At 46.7% G+C, this 17,794-nt stretch overlaps 1 protein-coding gene across 1 annotated transcript in view; it reads left to right on the forward strand.

The window, feature by feature from the left end:
* The first annotated feature begins 15,589 nt into the window (after nucleotides 1–15,589).
* Nucleotides 15,590–17,794, forward strand: part of Pkd2l1 (polycystin 2 like 1, transient receptor potential cation channel) — a 39,503-nt gene continuing 37,298 nt past the window's right edge. The window contains exons 1-2 of the mRNA XM_021151980.2: nucleotides 15,590–15,824; nucleotides 16,332–16,445. Of these exons, the coding sequence (XP_021007639.1) occupies nucleotides 15,590–15,824; nucleotides 16,332–16,445 (349 nt within the window). The remainder of the gene's footprint in view (nucleotides 15,825–16,331; nucleotides 16,446–17,794) is intronic.

Here is a 17,794-nt window from a genome sequence, read left to right on the forward strand (position 1 = left end):
CTAAGAAGTCACTGGTATTAAGTGTGGAGAGGAGTAGAAATTGGTGCCAAGCAGAGGGGAAGAGATATGGAAGAGTTCGTGGTGTGGTATTATGGCTCTCCTCAGGCCCAAGCTAAAAGCCCTGATGGCTAAGAGATCATGAATTATGAGACATTTGTCCATCCACATCATGCACAGAGTGGTCCACAATCTCTCTCCCATCTGTCTCTCCCTACTTCTTCCCAGTTCATTCAGGGGTGTGGCAGATAAGAGTGGGGCTGGGGAATGGTCTGTGCTGGGCTGTGACCATTTGTCTCTGAGCTCTGGTCCAGCTCTGGAGACTCAGATGTCCAGTGTCTCAGGGACAGGGTATATGGTCAAGAGCTGACAGTCTGCACATCTGAAACCAGGGAACAAAGGTCTCAGGATAGGGCTAATGGTGACCTGATCCCTCTTCCCAGGGACCAGGATACTGCTTCCTTCCTGTGTGGACCTGCAGGAGATTTCCCCCAGCTTGTAAAACCAGCCTGTATTGTGGGTAAACTCTCCGTGTTTATGGATACAGCTGACACGGCCCCTGGGTCTCCAGTGACCTTCTCTTATTGGCTTCCTATAGTGGTTCCAAGAGCCCAAAAGGAGGTATAAGATGGTCATGGAGTCCTGAAGCAGTCTCTCCCTTTCTCCTTTGGGTGCAAGAGACAGATTCTGGTCACTGCTCTCCCTTAAGGGTCCAATCTTGCCCCCTCCTCAATCTCTCCTCCTCCCTGCTTTCTTCCCATGTACTGAGATGCCACAGGAGCAGGGGCAGTCAGCCCATTGTCCCCACCTTCCCTGACCCTGTAGGATCCTCATTATTCTGATGCCATTCTTGCTTTGCACTGACTCAAAGAAGGCCACAGAGAGTAGCTGGCTGTGACCTGACCTGACCTGACCCTCCCTCTCCCTCCTTTTGTGTATGTGCTCAGGTGCATTTTCCCAGCTGGGAGTTTCTGCTTCTCCATCCCACACTCCTACACCAGGGTGGTTGCCTGCCTGTGGATTGGGATCCCATGTGCCCAGCAGAAAGCCAAGGCTTTTCTTCATGTGAGGCCACTAAGCCAAGTTCACTGCCACCCCTGGGAGCTTGCAGATTTTTATTGCTTCTTTGCTTTCTTTGTTTTTTGAGGCAAGCTGTTCTGGCTGTCCTGGAACTCACTTTGTAGACCAGGCTGGCCTCAAGCTCAGAGATCTGCCTGCCTCTGCCTCCTAATGGGATTACCATGGGTCTGCCATGTCTGGCTTTTTTTTTTTTTTTTTTTTTTTTTTTGTGGACAGGGTCTCATGTATCCCAGACTGGATTTGAACTCTCTATGTACCCGAGGCTGGTCTTGAACTCCCAATTCTCCTGTTTCCACTTCTTAAGTGCTGATATTGCAGGCACATGGCACCACACCCAGCCTGGGCACACAAATTTCTAAGACAAAGTGGACAAAACCCCCAAGCAAACTGTACATGCCAGCATGCAATGGCACAGAACACAACCATAGTGTATTAAATGGGGAAGTGGGAGAGGGGCCATCTCAGTACAGCAACTCCCAGAATCAGACTGGACTAGGGAACAGGCTTGCGGTGAGGTAACAGAGCAGCATTTTAAAATTTCTTCTTGTGTGCTCTGGGCTGGGAGGTCTAGAGTCTACACATGGCTGGCTACACGTTAGCTGTTTGCAAATATCAGATAAATTCCCAGCGTTGGGAATGCCAGAGAAGGTTCCAGAGCTGGACATGTAGCTATTGCTAACCAGAAAGTTTGAAGTGTATTCGTTAGCACTTGTTTCTCTCAGTCCCACCACCCACCCTTGTCTCACCGACCCACTCCAGGATGCAGACACCCTGGAAACTGTGGTTCTGACCTTTCAGCGAGAGACAGTTTGAAGTTCCCCTTAGGCTAACTGCGGAGGTCTTCTACCCCCTCTCTGACCTTGTTCGCCTTCTTATCTTTCCTGCCCATGAGGAGAAAGGAAAACCCACAGCCCTCAGCTTTGCCTTTGGCATCCAAAGCACACATGACTGTAACCTGGTGTGTTTCCAGGCTTCACAGCTTCCTTGCTAGGTCTGGGAAATTCCCCTTCAAAGCTCATGGTTAACTAACTCTAGATTTGCAATACTCTCTGGTCCAGATGTGATCATGGGGTCCTGGCTTCTCCATGTCCTCTGTTAAAGCAGCAGAGAGTTGGTTTCATTTATCCCCTTTTAAGCTGAGGACCAGCAGTTGAGAAGAGCTAAGCCCAGGACCCATGCTCAGTGGGCCCCCGATGCCACCACAGAACTTCAGCCTTCAGGAGCACTCACAGAAGCCCAGAGTGAGCTTGGGACCCTAACTGTGGCCACCCTAGGACAAGGCAGGCAGCTACTGTCTCATCCCCCAGCACTCTGCTTACAAATTGATATTTTCCACAGACAAATATTAGCACTACATATTACTGATATGTGACATCAGCCTCCAGACCCTCTGGGCCACCTGGCAAAGCTGTGGCTGATTTGTCACCTACTTGGCCTTGCTTAGATGTCCCAGTTAGGGTTATCATTGCTGTGATGAAACACCATGACTAGAGCGACTTGGGAAGAAACAGTTTATTTGGCTTGTGCTTCCATATCACTGAAGGAAGCCAAGGCAAAAACTCAAACAAGGCATGAACCTGGAGGCGGGGGCTGATTTGGAGTCCGTGGAGGGGTACCGCTTACCGGCTTGGTTCACATGGCTTGCTCAGCCTGCTTTCTTATAGAACCCAGGACTACCAGCAGGGATAGCCCAATCAACAACAGGCTGGGCCCTCCCCCATCAACTCCTAACTAAGAAAATGCTCTCCACGTTTGCCTGTGGCCACAGGTTATGAAGGCACTTTCTCAACTGAGTGTCTTATCTCCCAAATGATTCTAGCTTGTGTCAGGTTGACATAAAACTAGCCAGCACACCGGAGTGGTGACCTCATTGTTGACTCAGGGTAGAGTAACCTGAGAAACTGGGTCTCCAGAAAGGGCATTGACCTGATGTTGTTCACCGTTCAACTACAGGGACAGGGAGAGCCACTGAGCAAGATTGTTTGCCTGGGGCAGCATCCTCCTTAATTTCGCAGAAGCAGAGAGAGGCCAATCAGGGAGGGGAGCAAGCCCAGTCCTCGGGGAGACAGGGGGTTGTTTGGTGGTCTGTTTCTTTTTAAAGATTTATTTTTGTTGTTTGTGTATTGGGTGTTTTGCCTGCATGTATGTCTGTGCACCCAGTGCATGCCTGGTGCCGCCAGAGAGCAAAAGAGGGCTTTGGAACTGGAGTTAGAGATGGTCGTGAGCTACCAAGTGGGTGTTGTGAATTAAACATGGGTGCTCTGGAAGAGCAACCAGTGCACTCAAGCACTGAACCCAGCACCCCTGATGTTCTGTTTTGATTCCCCGAAGGCCCTAACCTACCCTGTTTTAGGTTACACCACAGCCATTCACTAACCTTCTGTCCCCCTGTCTCCCTCACTCAGGAACAGACATGAGTATCAGGACTGATACACATGCACGCACACTCACACACGCACGCACGCACGCACGCACGCACGGTGAACTCAGCCACCTCCTGCTTTCTCACAGGGATAGCCTCACTAAAAGCCTTGCACTCTGGCCTGTTTCTCTGAGGAACTAGGGCCATAGAGATGGTGAGGCAGCTTCTGTAATGACCAATCCCTGGGGATTAAGATTCATATTGACAGATCCAGACGAGAGTTTTCCCCATAGGCAAATAAAAAGGAAAAAAGGAATGGATAGGGGGAAGGGGAAGGCACCTGGACCTGCTGAGTAGACTGCTTTCCATCTGTACCGAGCTGGAACTGCGCCCCCATCCTGCCGCCACCTGGTGGTCACAGAGGACAAAGCACTTATGTAGTGCCTTCTGCTGAAGGACTTAATTCATTGGGTCCCTGAATAAATTCCCTGAAGCCTAATTCGGAAAGAGGTTCTCTTTATGATCTCCAGGTAATCTTTATCTAGCAACAAAAACTTACACCATGCGAGTTAGCTGAGATAATATGCCACGACACATTCCATTCACCCCGCTTTCTCTGAAGCAGCCCTGGGACCTGCCATCCCACTCAATGTGGCTGTGGCTTGTCACACACAGCATACCCCAGCATGACAGAGTCTGGTAAACCCAGAAAGCTCTGAAGAAGTTTTTCGAGGTGACCATGTCAAGAAACGGAACACACTGGTGGAAAACGGGGGTGGCCATCCTCCCGCTCCACACCAGCAGAGCGCCAGACCCAATTCTCACACCAATGGAGAAAGGAGACCAACCTACTGAGAGGATTAATGGGCTTCTGGACCAAGTGTGCTCTGGGTACTGATGGGCCACATGGCCTGTCTTTAGTTAAGAGCTCTGTCATTCCACAATTTTCAAGTCCCTCCAGCCCACAGCTATCACCCCATGTAGCTGTTTGGGTACATCCTGATCTCCATGTCACTCAGAGATGATATCAACACAGTGCTTCCTGAAAGTGTCCACCTTACAATGAGCTGTGTGAGTGGGCTGCTCAGGGCTGGATGCTACCAGATGTGAAGTTTGCTCTGTGCTTTAAGAACACAGCTTAGAAAACCTTATAAAGTTTGGTAGTTTATCCCTCCAGGGGAGCTATTTTCTTTAACACCCTGCTAGCTTCTCGTTCTGTGGCATACCACTGGTGAGTTAGAGAGGCAGCGTTAGAACCAGGAGTTTTGCTCAAATTCACTTTTGAGAATCTGAGCTTCCCCCATCCATACTGTTTGACTCCCCCCCCCCTTTTTTTTTAAACAGGAAGAGTCAAGAAGCCATGGTCTTGCACGCGTCCTACTCGACCAGCAAGAACGACGCTGCAACAGGATCCTTCTGCACGCGTTTATTGGGAGAGCTTGATTGCAGAGGCGAAAAGACCCTCAGCCCAGCCCTGGTGCTGCTTTATATAGGCCTAGGAGAGGCGTGTCTCACACCCGGATTGTGTTGTGTTTGGTTGATGCTTACAACCTCATTTGCATTCCTACATCTGATTGGTTACTTTCTCTCTTATCTGATTGGTTACTTTCTCTCTCTTCTGATTGGTCAATTCTCAAAACCTCATCTTGGCAAAAAACTTTCCTGCCTATGTATGCGTGGTGGCCAGCAGAAGCCTGTGCCACTTTGCAACGGCACATGTGGCTTCCCACATCTCCCCCTTTCTGTTTTAATAAAATGAGGCTGGACTAGGCCTGTGCAATTATGTCCATCTGCTGTGGCTCCTGTTTTAGGTCGTTCCTCCAATGTCACAGTCTTTTCCCGTCATAGGGTAACCCTATCGCCACCGGGCCCCATGCCTTAGGTTGGCCTGTGCATGAGGAAAGTTGCCCGTCTCTGGATACCCCAGTGCTGTGTGACAGTAACTGCTAAATGACCTAGGGCGAACTCTGCAAAAGAGGCCAGCCAAAAAATGAATTAGTGGGGAAATCATGATCACCCTGTCGTATGCATCAATGTGCAAGGGCTGATCAATGATTGTTGAGTCTTTCTCATGCACAAGAGCAGAGAACTCAGATGCCGACTAATTCTTGAGCATAGATAACCAAACTTTGGGGGAGGCGCCGTTTTCAATAGCCAATAGTGCCTGAGTTATAATCACCTTGTCACGTTTTTGTTGTGTTCTAAATTTGCATACCAACCAGAGCATGAGCGCCAGTCCACAGCATATGGCAGCACCAAACAAAATCACTCCCACCCATTCCTTAAAGTAAGAGAAAGCAGAGGAAAGCCAAGAGGTAAAGTCTCCAAAGGTCACAGGTTCCACTCTGGTTCCATTAAGGTTCAGGATCTGTATCTGCAGCCTCTTCTGCAGCCTGTCCAGCTCCTGCGACCAGTTTCCCTTCAGATAATTCGATAGGTCTGTACTTTTAATAAAAGAATTATTAATATACCTATTGGGAGTAATGCATACATGCGGAGTGGATGCCACACAACTCATTTGAATGACATCCATCATCTGTTCCATGTTATGCTGTAAAATATCCACTCTCTGATTCACTAACATTAATCCTGAGGCGAGATGAGAATCCACCCTTTGCAGAGTGAGCAATGCCTCAGACGTTTTTTCTGCTATCTGACTTATGGTATCAGCACTATTAACTTGATTGGCCATAGCAATTCCTGCGGTAACCGCTGATGCTGCAGACACTACAATGGCAGTGACAATGGCAGCTGTGATTCCAAAATCTCTCTTCTGCCTAATTAGACTCATTATTGGGAACTTCTCTGGATCTGCCTCAACAGGTACAGGGACCAAGATTGGTAGCTGTACCACTAAGGCTAAGGATTTGGTTCCATTCCAGCATTGCATCAAAAAACAAGTGATATTTGTACAATCTAACCATTCTGTATCATTTTGAAATTCAGCCAATATAAAGAAAAATGGAGGACTAACACAAACTTCTACTGGAGAGGTAGTCATATTTCTGATAACTCTATTAGTTGTCACATTATCTAAATGAGCAGAGGTATTGGAAAGTGTGGCAGAAACATTCAGTATCTCATGAAAGGTGCCAGTCAGCAGTGCAAAGGCTGACAGACTGGTACTAGCACCTGCCTCATTACTTAAAATCCATTGGTAATATGGCCAAATATTTTCTTTTCCTGTAGCATCTTCCTTATCATTCATTACAGAAAATTCTAAAGGAGGTGACAAAGCAAAACCCTTTGCTATTTCTTTTCGAGGAAAAATTTTTGATTGACAAGGTAAAAAAACTATAGGAAATGTGAGGTCCGGATGACACCAGGGCACGCTGCGTTTAGCAGTAGCATTGCCAACAGGCCATCGTGATCTTTTGGGAATAGTCACCTTTCCCTTTATCATAATAGTGGTGATGTTTATAGGTGAAGTTATATTATTTCCAACATCACCTGAGCCTAATTGCTCTCCTTGGACGACTTGCGTTAAAGCATTAAGTAACACTTCAGAGCTCACTTTATTTTGGATAATGGGGTCTGCCCAATTAGAGATAACCTTTTTCTTTAAAAATATACAGGGTGTAAAAGGTCTATCCACATCATGCACAAAGCATAGTGTATAATTTAAATGAAAACTCGTACTATTATACACCCGTGGCTCTTGAGGAGTTTGTCGTGCACAAGGCGCATCCAGAAAACATTCTGTTGCATAAAACAAAGGCAAGGTGGAAGAATTGGAATGTACCGGTAAAGGTACTGGCCATGATCTTACTATGGCCCACAAAGGTATACTTATCCCGGTCTCAATCATAAGGAGCAGGAATAGCAGGATCATCTTGGGATTCATCTTGCTCTTTCACGGTCCTTGTCAGTTGCGTCGGGACCCAAAGTGGATTTTCTTCACCCTGTGGAAAAACACAAATAGCTCCCCGGGATCTGATTAAGATAGGATACCATTTATTTATCAAGGACATTTTTCCATTTGACCATTTCATTGGGCGATTGAGGCCATTGTCCGTGCCTTTCGGCTGGTGATCTTCCAGCATCATCCAATTTTAAAAAATTAAGAGTAAATATTGTAAGGGATAGAGCCATCTTTGGCGTCATAACCTCTATTCCCCCTTTCTGTTTTTGCAAATATTGTTTCAAAGTACGATGAGCTCTCTCAATGATGCCTTGGCCCTGTGGATTATAGGGCAGTCCAGTAATATGTTTCACTTGCATTTGTTTGCAAAATTGGCTAAATTTAGAAGAAGTATATGCAGGACCATTATCTGTCTTTAGCACTAGGGGCTTACCCCATGCAGCCCAAGCCTCTAAGCAGTGAGATATGACATGAACTGCTTTTTCCCCTGACAAGGGAGAGGCATGTAGGACACCAGAACTGGTATCGATGGACACATGTACATATTGTAATTTCCCAAAAGCTGGGATATGCGTGACGTCCATTTGCCAAACATCTAGGGGTCGCACTCCGCGAGGATTAACGCCCACAGAAGGTGCATTAATGAATTCTACACACCTACCACACTGGAGGACAATATCTCGAGCTTCTGTTCGTGTGAGCTTAAACTTTTGTCGTAATGTAGAAGCAGGGACATGATAAAGTTGATGAAAATTTTTTGCACTTTCTATAGAATTTTGTGATAGAAAAACCGTATCTCTGGTGGCTGAATCAGCAATTGCATTACCCTTAACCATAGGTCCAGGTAATGATGTATGTGCTCTAATATGTTGAATATAAAAGGGATGCTCACGCATCAAAATACAATTTTGTATTTTCATCAAAGTTTCAGTTACTGGACTAGACTGCTTAAAATTTCCAGCAGTCTCTAACATTAGTACAGCATTAACCACATAAACAGAATCAGAGATAATATTTATGGGCATAAGAAATCTTTTAAAGACTTCTAAAACCACCAAACATTCTACCAATTGAGGGGCTCCTGGTGTAAATTGCAACCTTACAGCCTTTTCATTAATCACATAACTTCCAATTCCTGTTTTGGATCCATCTGTATAAATATCAATGGCTCCCTTTATAGGAGTGTTAGCCGTTACCTTTGGAAATATAACTGGATGTAATAACAGAAAATGTAATAAAGGATGTTTAGGATAATGATTATCAATTAAACCAGAATAACTGCATCTAAGAATAGCCCATTCATCTATAGTCGCACACAATGTTTGCATTTGTGCAGCAGTATAGGGGACAATTATGCTATCCGGCATTTTTCCAAAGTGAGTAATTGAACTTTTTATGCCTTTATGGGCCATATTTGCCACCATGGTGGGATAATGCTCTATAGTCTTATTAGGGGATATATGTGGATGTATCCATACTAGAGGACCATCTTGCCATAATACAGCAGTTGGCAAATTTATGGTTCGTAATATGCATAGGCAAAAAGGTTTTTGCTCATTTATACGATTTAGCTGTGCTGTTTGGATTGCTTCTTCTACCTTCCTAAGAACATCAGAAGCCTCAGGTGTTAATTGTCTCAATGAGGTAATATGTGATTCACCTTCTAAAATTTGAAATAGAGGTTTTAATTCCGAAGTAGGGATCCTTAAATAAGGTCGAATCCAATTTATATCTCCTAATAAGTTTTGAAAATCATTTAATGTCTTTAGATGATCTTTTCTTATACTAATCTTTTGTGGGGTAACACACTGTAAAGTAATAGTGGCTCCTAAAAATTGACTAACATTAGACTGCTGCACCTTTTCTGGTGCAATAATCAAGCCATTATTTTTTAAAGTTTCATTAAGAAAGCCATAAGCTCGCTGTATACTTTCTTCTTCAGGTCCACAAATCACAATGTCGTCCATATAATGACAAATTTTTAAGGAGGGGAAACCATCTCTAACTGGTTGTAAAGCTTTTCCTACATATAATTGACATATGGTAGGGCTATTTGCCATTCCTTGGGGTAACACTCGCCATTGATACCTTTTATCAGGCTCCATATGATTAACAGAAGGTAGGGTAAATGCAAATCTAGGTTTATCTTTCTCGTTTAACGGAATGGAAAAGAAACAATCCTTAATATCTACTACTATAATTTTCCAATCCTTAGGTAGAGCTGAAAGTAGGGGGAGTCCTCTTTGTACAGGACCCATAACTTGCATTTGTGCATTAATGGCTCTGAGGTCATGTAACAATCTCCATTTACCTGACTTTTTCTTTACAACAAAAATAGGGGTGTTCCAGGGTGATTGTGTGGGTTCTACATGTCCCAAGTCTAATTGTTCTTGTACTAATTCTTTAGCTGCTTTTAATTTCTCAGAGGATAAAGACCACTGAGGCACCCACACCGTGTCCTCTGTACACCACGGAATGGGCAAAGGCTCCTCAGCGGCCCCTAGAAAAAACCCAGCCCTTTCTTATCTGCTTTTACTGTGGCTTTAACTGGTGAAATTCTACCTTGTAAACTTTTTCCTAGACCTAGTCCAGGTATATATCCCATTCCTTTCATCATTTCCTTGCTTTTCTGAGAATATTCATTAGTCAGTATAAAGTTCATGGCTGACATCACATCTCTTCCCCATAAGTTTACAGGTAAAGGGAGTACATAAGGTTGAAAAAGCCCTGTCCTTCCTTCTTTATCTTTCCATTGTAAGGATTTTGCACTTATAGTTGGGGTAGCCTCATATCCTAATCCTTGTAAGCTATGTGATGATTGATTAACAGGCCAAGAAGCAGGCCACCAATTACTAGATATAATGCTTTTATCTGCTCCTGTATCCATTATACCTTGAAAGGTTTTTCCTTCTATTTGTAATGGTAAAGTGGGACGATTATCCAAATCTAAAGATATGTATGCCACATTAGTTCCTGTAGAACCAAGTCCCTTATCTCCTCGGGAATCCTGGCTACTAGGGAACATGTTATGCAAACTAGGAAGAATGAGCAATTGAGCAATGCGATCTCCAGGAGAAATGGCTACGATACCTCGGGGTGCAGAACACATAATCTTAACTTGTCCCTCATAATCTGAATCTATAACTCCAGGGTGTATCATTAATCCTTTCAAAGCAGAAGAGGACCTACCCAACAGTAGGCCCACTGTATCCTTTGGTAAGGGACCTCTAAAATCTGATGAAATAGGTTGGCATCCCATTTGAGGTGTAAGAATTACTCTGGAGGTGGCACAGATGTCCAATCCTGCTGAACCCGGAGTGGCTCTCCTCGGTCTCTGGGTAGCCTCATAGACACTGTGGTCTGGAGTGCCCCATACATTTGGGGGCCCTGGGGACGGGGGCCCCTTACTCCGTTTTTTGGCTGTTGTACTTTAAACTGAGGTATTGGCCTTCCTTTTATATCTCTGACTGATCTACATTCATTTGCCCAATGTTTTCCTTTCCCACATTTTGGGCAGATACCTGGTCCTGTCTTTTCAAACCTACTCTTCCTACCCTTTGTACACTGCTTTTGCATATGACCTGTTTGTCCACAATTATAGCAGGTTATTTCTTTTGTTTTTGCCATTAAAACTGCGGCAGCCAGCCCTGCATTTGAAAGTGGTCCTCCTATTTCTCTACATGCTTTCATCCACGCCTGTAGTCCTTTCCCTTTCCAAGGTGTGATAGCATTTCTGCATTCTTTGGTACATTGCTCATAAACTAATTGTTCAATTAGCGGCAATGCGGTCTCAGAATCACCAAATATGCGCCCTGCTGCTTCCATCCTGCGAGCCACAAATTCAGAGAATGGCTCATTAATTCCCTGAATAATTTTTGTCAAATTACCAGATACCTCTCCTCGATTAGGCAATGCTTTCCAAGCTTTCACTGCTGCCTGATTGATTTGATCATAGACCTGCACTGGGTATCCTAATTGATTGTTTGTCCACATACCCTGACCTGTAAGCATTTCAAAGCTCCATGCTGGTTGCCCTGCAGTAGCATTAGCACGGGCCTGACTCAAACACAGATCATGCCATATAGACTTCCAATCTAGATACTGTCCCATCGTAAGACATGCCTTTACCACACTCATCCAATCCGAGGGAGTCATGGCATTGTGAGCCAGTCTTTCAATCTGGGACTGAGTAAATGAGGCATTAACTCCGTAGGTCCTTACTGACTCTACTAACTCTTTCAATTGTTTATGCGATATTGGCTCATAATACCGCTGTTGAGCTTGATCCTGAAAAACAGGAAAAGCCTGACATATTTTTCGCAACCCTCTAGGAGTGCAAAAAGAGTGCCCATTGCCAATTGCTTTCTTATCTGTATAAGGTGGAGGTGGTGGGGGAGCACCAAAACTCCTCCCTATTGGACCATATCTTTCCACCTCATACTCTGCAGCAGCCTCCTCCAAATCTTCCTCCTCCCCTGCTGACAATTCCGAGTCCTCTGAGCAAGATAATTCTAATGACTCAAAGTCCTCAAGAGGAGGGTAAATTGACTTAATTTTCTGTTCTTTATTTTTTATACTATCTTTTATATCTTTACTTTTTGGTTTCTTTTCCTTTTCTCCTTTTATTTCTTTCCCTTTACTTATCTTTCTGCGCGCGCCTTCTTTTTCATACCTCTCTGTTTCTGACATACTTTCCTGTTGCTCCTGTAAAAGTCGCTGCCCTTCCTTAACAGCTAGCTCACATTTCTTATCCTGAATACAAGCCTTAATTAATTTCCATAACGGCCTTGTCCCTGCCTTCACTTTCCCTTCTGCTTCCTCTCTTGCTATATCTCTCCCTAATTTTTCCCAACTAGGTAGCGTCAGCGACCCAGTGGGGGCAAACCAAGGAGCGAGTCTGTCTATCTCTTTTAAAAACCCACTCACTGTACTTTCTGAAATCTTTAAACCTCTTTCTTTAAGCAAGGCTTGCACCGGCCCCACTAAAGGAATAGACTGGCCAGTACCCATGATCGTCCTGGACTAAAGCGTTATCTGCGTGAAATTATTCCCAGCAGATACACTCGTGCCCTGGGCGGTGACAGTTAAGGCAAAGGCAAACTATCAAGGCAAGAAAAAAAGCGAGCAGCATAACCCCAGCTACAATTATCGGATCTATTCCATAGGAAAGCATACCTCTCAGAGACTCATATCAATTTCTTTATACTTACCGGTACCACTGTTCCTCAGCTGAAGAGTTCTGAATCCGTGCGGTCGAATCCTTCTCAGCCGCCTGTTTTGCAGGAACACTTTATTAACACCGCTCCCCAGCTGAAGAGTTCTGAATCCACGCCGGATCCTTCTCAGCAGCCTGTTTTACGGGAACCTTTATTAACCGCTCCTTCCCCGCGCGATGCAGTTCTGAATCCTCCCTGTAGCAGGGGGTCTTCGCTCATGCCTGAAGATGTTTCGTCCTGGGTTCTCGGCACCATTTCTTGCACGCGTCCGACTCGACCAGCAAGAACGACGCTGCAACAGGATCCTTCTGCACGCGTTTATTGGGAGAGCTTGATTGCAGAGGCGAAAAGACCCTCAGCCCAGCCCTGGTGCTGCTTTATATAGGCCTAGGAGAGGCGTGTCTCACACCCGGATTGTGTTGTGTTTGGTTGATGCTTACAACCTCATTTGCATTCCTACATCTGATTGGTTACTTTCTCTCTTATCTGATTGGTTACTTTCTCTCTTATCTGATTGGTTACTTTCTCTCTCTTCTGATTGGTCAATTTCTCTCTCTTCTGATTGGTCAATTTCTCTCTCTTCTGATTGGTCAATTTTGGTCAATTCTCAAAACCTCATCTTGGCAAAAAACTTTCCTGCCTATGTATGAGTGGTGGCCAGCAGAAGCCTGTGCCACTTTGCAACGGCACATGTGGCTTCCCACACCATGGGGCTTGAGAACTTGAAGAAATATCAAACAAAAATCATCATGAAATTTTTATTTGGTTTGTGACTTCTTTTTCTTCTGAGATTTCTCAACCTGCGCAGCATAGCCTGCCCCATAGGGCGGTATAGTCTGATCCACACATGAGGAAAAGGGCTCAGTCATGAGCAGGAAAAGGGACTGGATGGGTTCCAGGAGAGTGACGATGTGGTCTGGAGCTCTGTCATATGAGGAGACTTGAGTGTCCTCAGGTCCACTCAGACCTCTCTCAGCTGACCTCAGGCTTCCTCCAGAATTCAGGATTGCCCAAGGGACTGAGAAGCCATCGAATGCTCCTCCCTCTGCTTTATCAGGGACCACACTGTTGTCACCCCGTTCCCGACTCCACCCCAGGGTCCAAAGTTAGAAGTCTGGAGTCCTTGTGCAATTGCCTAAAAGGCTCTTGGCTCCCTCCCCCCTCCCCGCTCAGCTGATCCAATGCAAGATGCTCCCCCCCCCCCCCCCCCGCCCGGCCCAGCTTCTCACCCTTCTCTCCAAGGAAAGCTGGCACCGCAGTGGATCTCCCTGTCTGGAACAGCGGAGAGATGGGAGGGTCAGACCATGGAGAGAGTCAATCCTTTCCAGTGTCCTGGTCTTGGCCAAGAAATTCATGTCACAGGTTCAGGGGTCATGACCTTTCTTCCCTGTCTTAGGATTCAGGAAACAGGGTTTAGTCAGGGGGTGGAGCTTAAACCAGATTAGGTTCTTCCTCTGGGAGGCTGGAGGCCAGAGGTCAACTCCACTGAGGCCAGAGATCAACTCCATTGAGGCTGGAGATCAACTCCATTGAGGCTGGAGATCAACTCCATTGAGGTTGGAGATCAACTCCATTGAGGTTGGAGATCAACTCCATTGAGGCTGGAGATCAACTCCATTGAGGCTGGAGATCAACTCCATTGAGGTTGGAGATCAACTCCATTGAGGTTGGAGATCAACTCCATTGAGGCCGGAGATCAACTCCATTAAGGCCGGAGATCAACTCCAGCCTGCTATGCTTTGCTGAACTTGAAGGCAGACTTGAAGCCAATGTGGCTAAAGCAACTGTAGGCAAAGATCCTTGGTTCGAAGAGTCCCCTGCAGCACCTTGGATGAACTACCAACATTTCAGCAGGAGCACTATTCTGGGCCACAGCTCTCGCTTATAAGGGAAACCTGGGCAAATGAGCAAAGGTCAGAGCTGGGCACAAGCAATACTATGATCAGAGGTCCACGCCAAGTCTCCATTCGGGAAAGCGAGCAAGACGGGATGCAGCCAGTCCCAAGAGCTCTCAGACTCAACTTGTGCTGAAGCTTACAGTTCTAATTCTAGTGCGAAGTCAAGTCCCAGGAAAAGATTGACCAGATCATCTGGTACAGACAGATGTCACCTCACCCTTGCCCTAGGCCCCAAGTTACGCCCTCCCTACCCAGCCCCATATGCTCAAGAGGTCCATCTCTAAGGCTGTGTGTCACCTAAGGGTGTGTGTCATCATTAAGCCATGAAGCCAAAGGTCAGGGAAAGAAAGCCAGCCTGGAACTCCGCATTCCTTTTCTTGTCACCGTCACCAGCAGAGACCCTATCTCTTAAGATCTGACAGCACGATTGCCTTCACCTGTGTCTTTCACTGACCTCTAAGGGAAGGGCACCCTGGGAGCCTCCTTCTCTAGTCACCAGGGGACAGCTGAAGGAGGCACACTGAAGGGCCTGGGAGACGACTGATAGAGCTGTCAAGGAACACCTCCCACTCTGCCCATCCCTGGGCTTGGTCCTCACCCTAATCCATGGTAGTCCTTTTAAGCCTTTTTTTATTAAAAGTGGTATCAGCTCACACCCACCACAGAGCTCTGCAGCCCTTTCTTCTCCTAGCTTCTCTACTGCTCCCTCCCTCCTCCCCCGTGGTCCCCGCCCTTTGACCAACTCAACAGTTGGAGATTTGAACATCCTATTCTGGGTTCTATCAGGCCCTAGCACACCCCCTGCTCCTCTTTCCCATCCTTCTAGTCTGTCTGCATAACATCCTCACACCCCTTTCTTTTCTCAATTCCAGTTCCCCTTATAGTACCATTCCTTTTGTGTCCGAGAGAGAGAGAGAGAGAGAGAGAGAGAGAGAGAGAGAGAGAGAGAGAGAGAGAGAGCATTGAAGGATTGATGACCATCTGTGTCCTTCCTGCTCCCTCTCCTATGTGAGCTCAGCTCCCCCACCCAGACAGGAGGCCGAGGTTGAAAGGATCAGCTGCTCTTAGACAACACTGCCTGGGCTCTCTGCTGCCAGTGTCCGTCTGGGTCTTTGTCTCTGTGTATCCTGTGAGAGTGGGCACCTGTGGTGGCAGGTTTCCACCTCCTGTCCCCATGAATATTATGGAAAGCCCCAAGAATCAGGAACTAGAAATCTTGGGGAACAGAGCCTGGGACAATCCTGCCTACAGCGACCCTCCTTCCCCGAACAGGACTCTGAGGATCTGCACTGTCTCCAGTGTGGCTCTCCCTGAGACTCAACCTAAAAAGCCAGAAGTCAGACGCCAGGAGAAGACACAGAGAACCCTGGTGTCCAGCTGCTGTCTCCATATCTGTCGGAGCATCAGAGGTACGGGGCACAAGGAGAGGTTTTCCTGGAGAGTTAGAGTCAGAGAAGGGACGACCTTAGGTTTGAGAGGGGGACAAAAGTGACCCAAAGAAGAAACGTTGGTGTCTTTGATTAGCTGGTGTTAGGAGTGCTTGCCCCAGGACAGACGCCTGGCTCCTGGTCTGCCAGAAAGCTCACTTAGCACAGTCATTACCTGGGAATCCAGGAGTTGTGGGAGAGCGTGGTTGGTGCATGGAACACTGAAGTAAGGAGGCTCTAGACCACCCCACCTGAAACAGATGCCCACCCCGTTCACAGTCTCACTCTGACCCAGTAGCCTCACCCTGTCTCTCACAGAGACTTTGTAGGAGGGCAGGCAGGCAGGCAGGCAGAGGGGTGTGGGTGTCAGGTCCCGGAGGTTACAGGATGGGTGAAGAAGGACCAGTGGAAATGGGGTAGGGACAGGGAGGGCTGGATAACTAAAATGATGTGCTGTTGGGGACTCAGAGCTTCTTTCTATGCCCGTAGGACTGTGGGGGACAAGGCTGACTGAGAACACAGCCGAGAACAGAGAGCTTTATGTCAAGACCACCCTGAGGGAGCTTGTGGTATACATCGTGTTCCTCGTGGACGTCTGTCTGTGTGAGTAGCCGCTGCCTGTGAGCATCTGCCTGTGAGAGGCACAAAATGTGAAACGTTTGTACCTCCCAGGCAGTATTCATCTGTGTGAGACAAGCGGATCCTGGGAATTTTGTGTAAACACCAATAAGCAACTCCTATGGGTTCTCACACTGAGTTCAGTGGAGGAATTCCAGTGGGTGGAAATATTGTTAATAAAAGGAGATTCCTCTCAGATTATGAGGTAACCTGATTTTCACACCCAAGTGCCTACTACTGAGCCAGCAGCCACCATATTGTGTTGACCGGTGGAAATGTTGAACCCTTTGTAAAGGGCAGAGGGTCCCCTCTTTTATTTAGTGGGTTTTGTGTGATTGGTTACTGTATAACACATGATCCATGTTTCTTAGGGCCAGAAAGAAAACGATTCAGGCTTCGGAGAGTTTCTGAGAAGAGGGTTTGGGACACTATCTGGGGAGCTTTGGTGTCCAGGTTCAGAGATGTAGCAATACCACAGTGTAGGCTGTGAGCAAGCTGGAGCACACGGATGCTACTTGGCCTCTAGGTGAGGGGAATATGCTGTGCGTATTCAGCTAAGAGTTATAGAGTAACTGGTGTTTCTGACCAAAGTTGAAGCTTGCACCCCCCCCACCGCAGCATCCTGTCTTCCCAGGCTTTCTGCTTCTTTTTTTTTGTTTTGTTTTGTTTTGTTTTTTTGTTTTGTTTTGTTTTTCAAGACAGGGTTTCTCTGTATAGCCCTGGCTGTTCTGGAACTCACTTTGTAGACAAGGCTGGCCTCGAACTAAGAAATCCACCTGCCTCTGCCTCCCAAGTGCTGGGATTAAAGGCGTGCGCCACCGCGGCCCTGCTGACTTTCGGCTTCTTAGGATGTGCAAATCATTGGCAAGTGAGGGTGAAGGTCTGATAAGAGAGGTATGACTGGAAGCTTCCATAGCTGTGCATTCCTCTGGTGCTGGTTAGGTGCACTTGTTGGGCCTAGCCTGTGCTTCTTGGAGTCTTTCCCTCCTAAAGTGAGCAGTGAAACCTGAGGCAGAGGTGATCGGACAAAGGCTGTGGGCCCCGTTCATGCTCTTGGAGCACATGACTACCAGAGAGACTGGTTTGTCTATTTTTTTGTGGTCACCAGCTGTCAGGGCAGAACACTCCTCCAACCCTGTCACAACAGCCAAAGCTCAGAAACAAAGCCTTTCTGTGCAAGTAGCTGCCATTCAGCTACCTAAGCTTTGGAGCAGAGTTAGCAGTTTTCCAACTCTCCAGAGTTGGTCACTGTTGCCCATCCTGGACTCCTGGTATGGGGAGAGTGTGTGGAAGCTTGAGCCTTGGCTGCCTGGTGTTTGTAATTCTTGCAGGCT

Source organism: Mus caroli, unplaced genomic scaffold (assembly GCF_978045245.1).
Source record: "Mus caroli unplaced genomic scaffold, Mus_caroli_1 scaffold_20, whole genome shotgun sequence".
Lineage (NCBI taxonomy): Eukaryota > Metazoa > Chordata > Mammalia > Rodentia > Muridae > Mus > Mus caroli.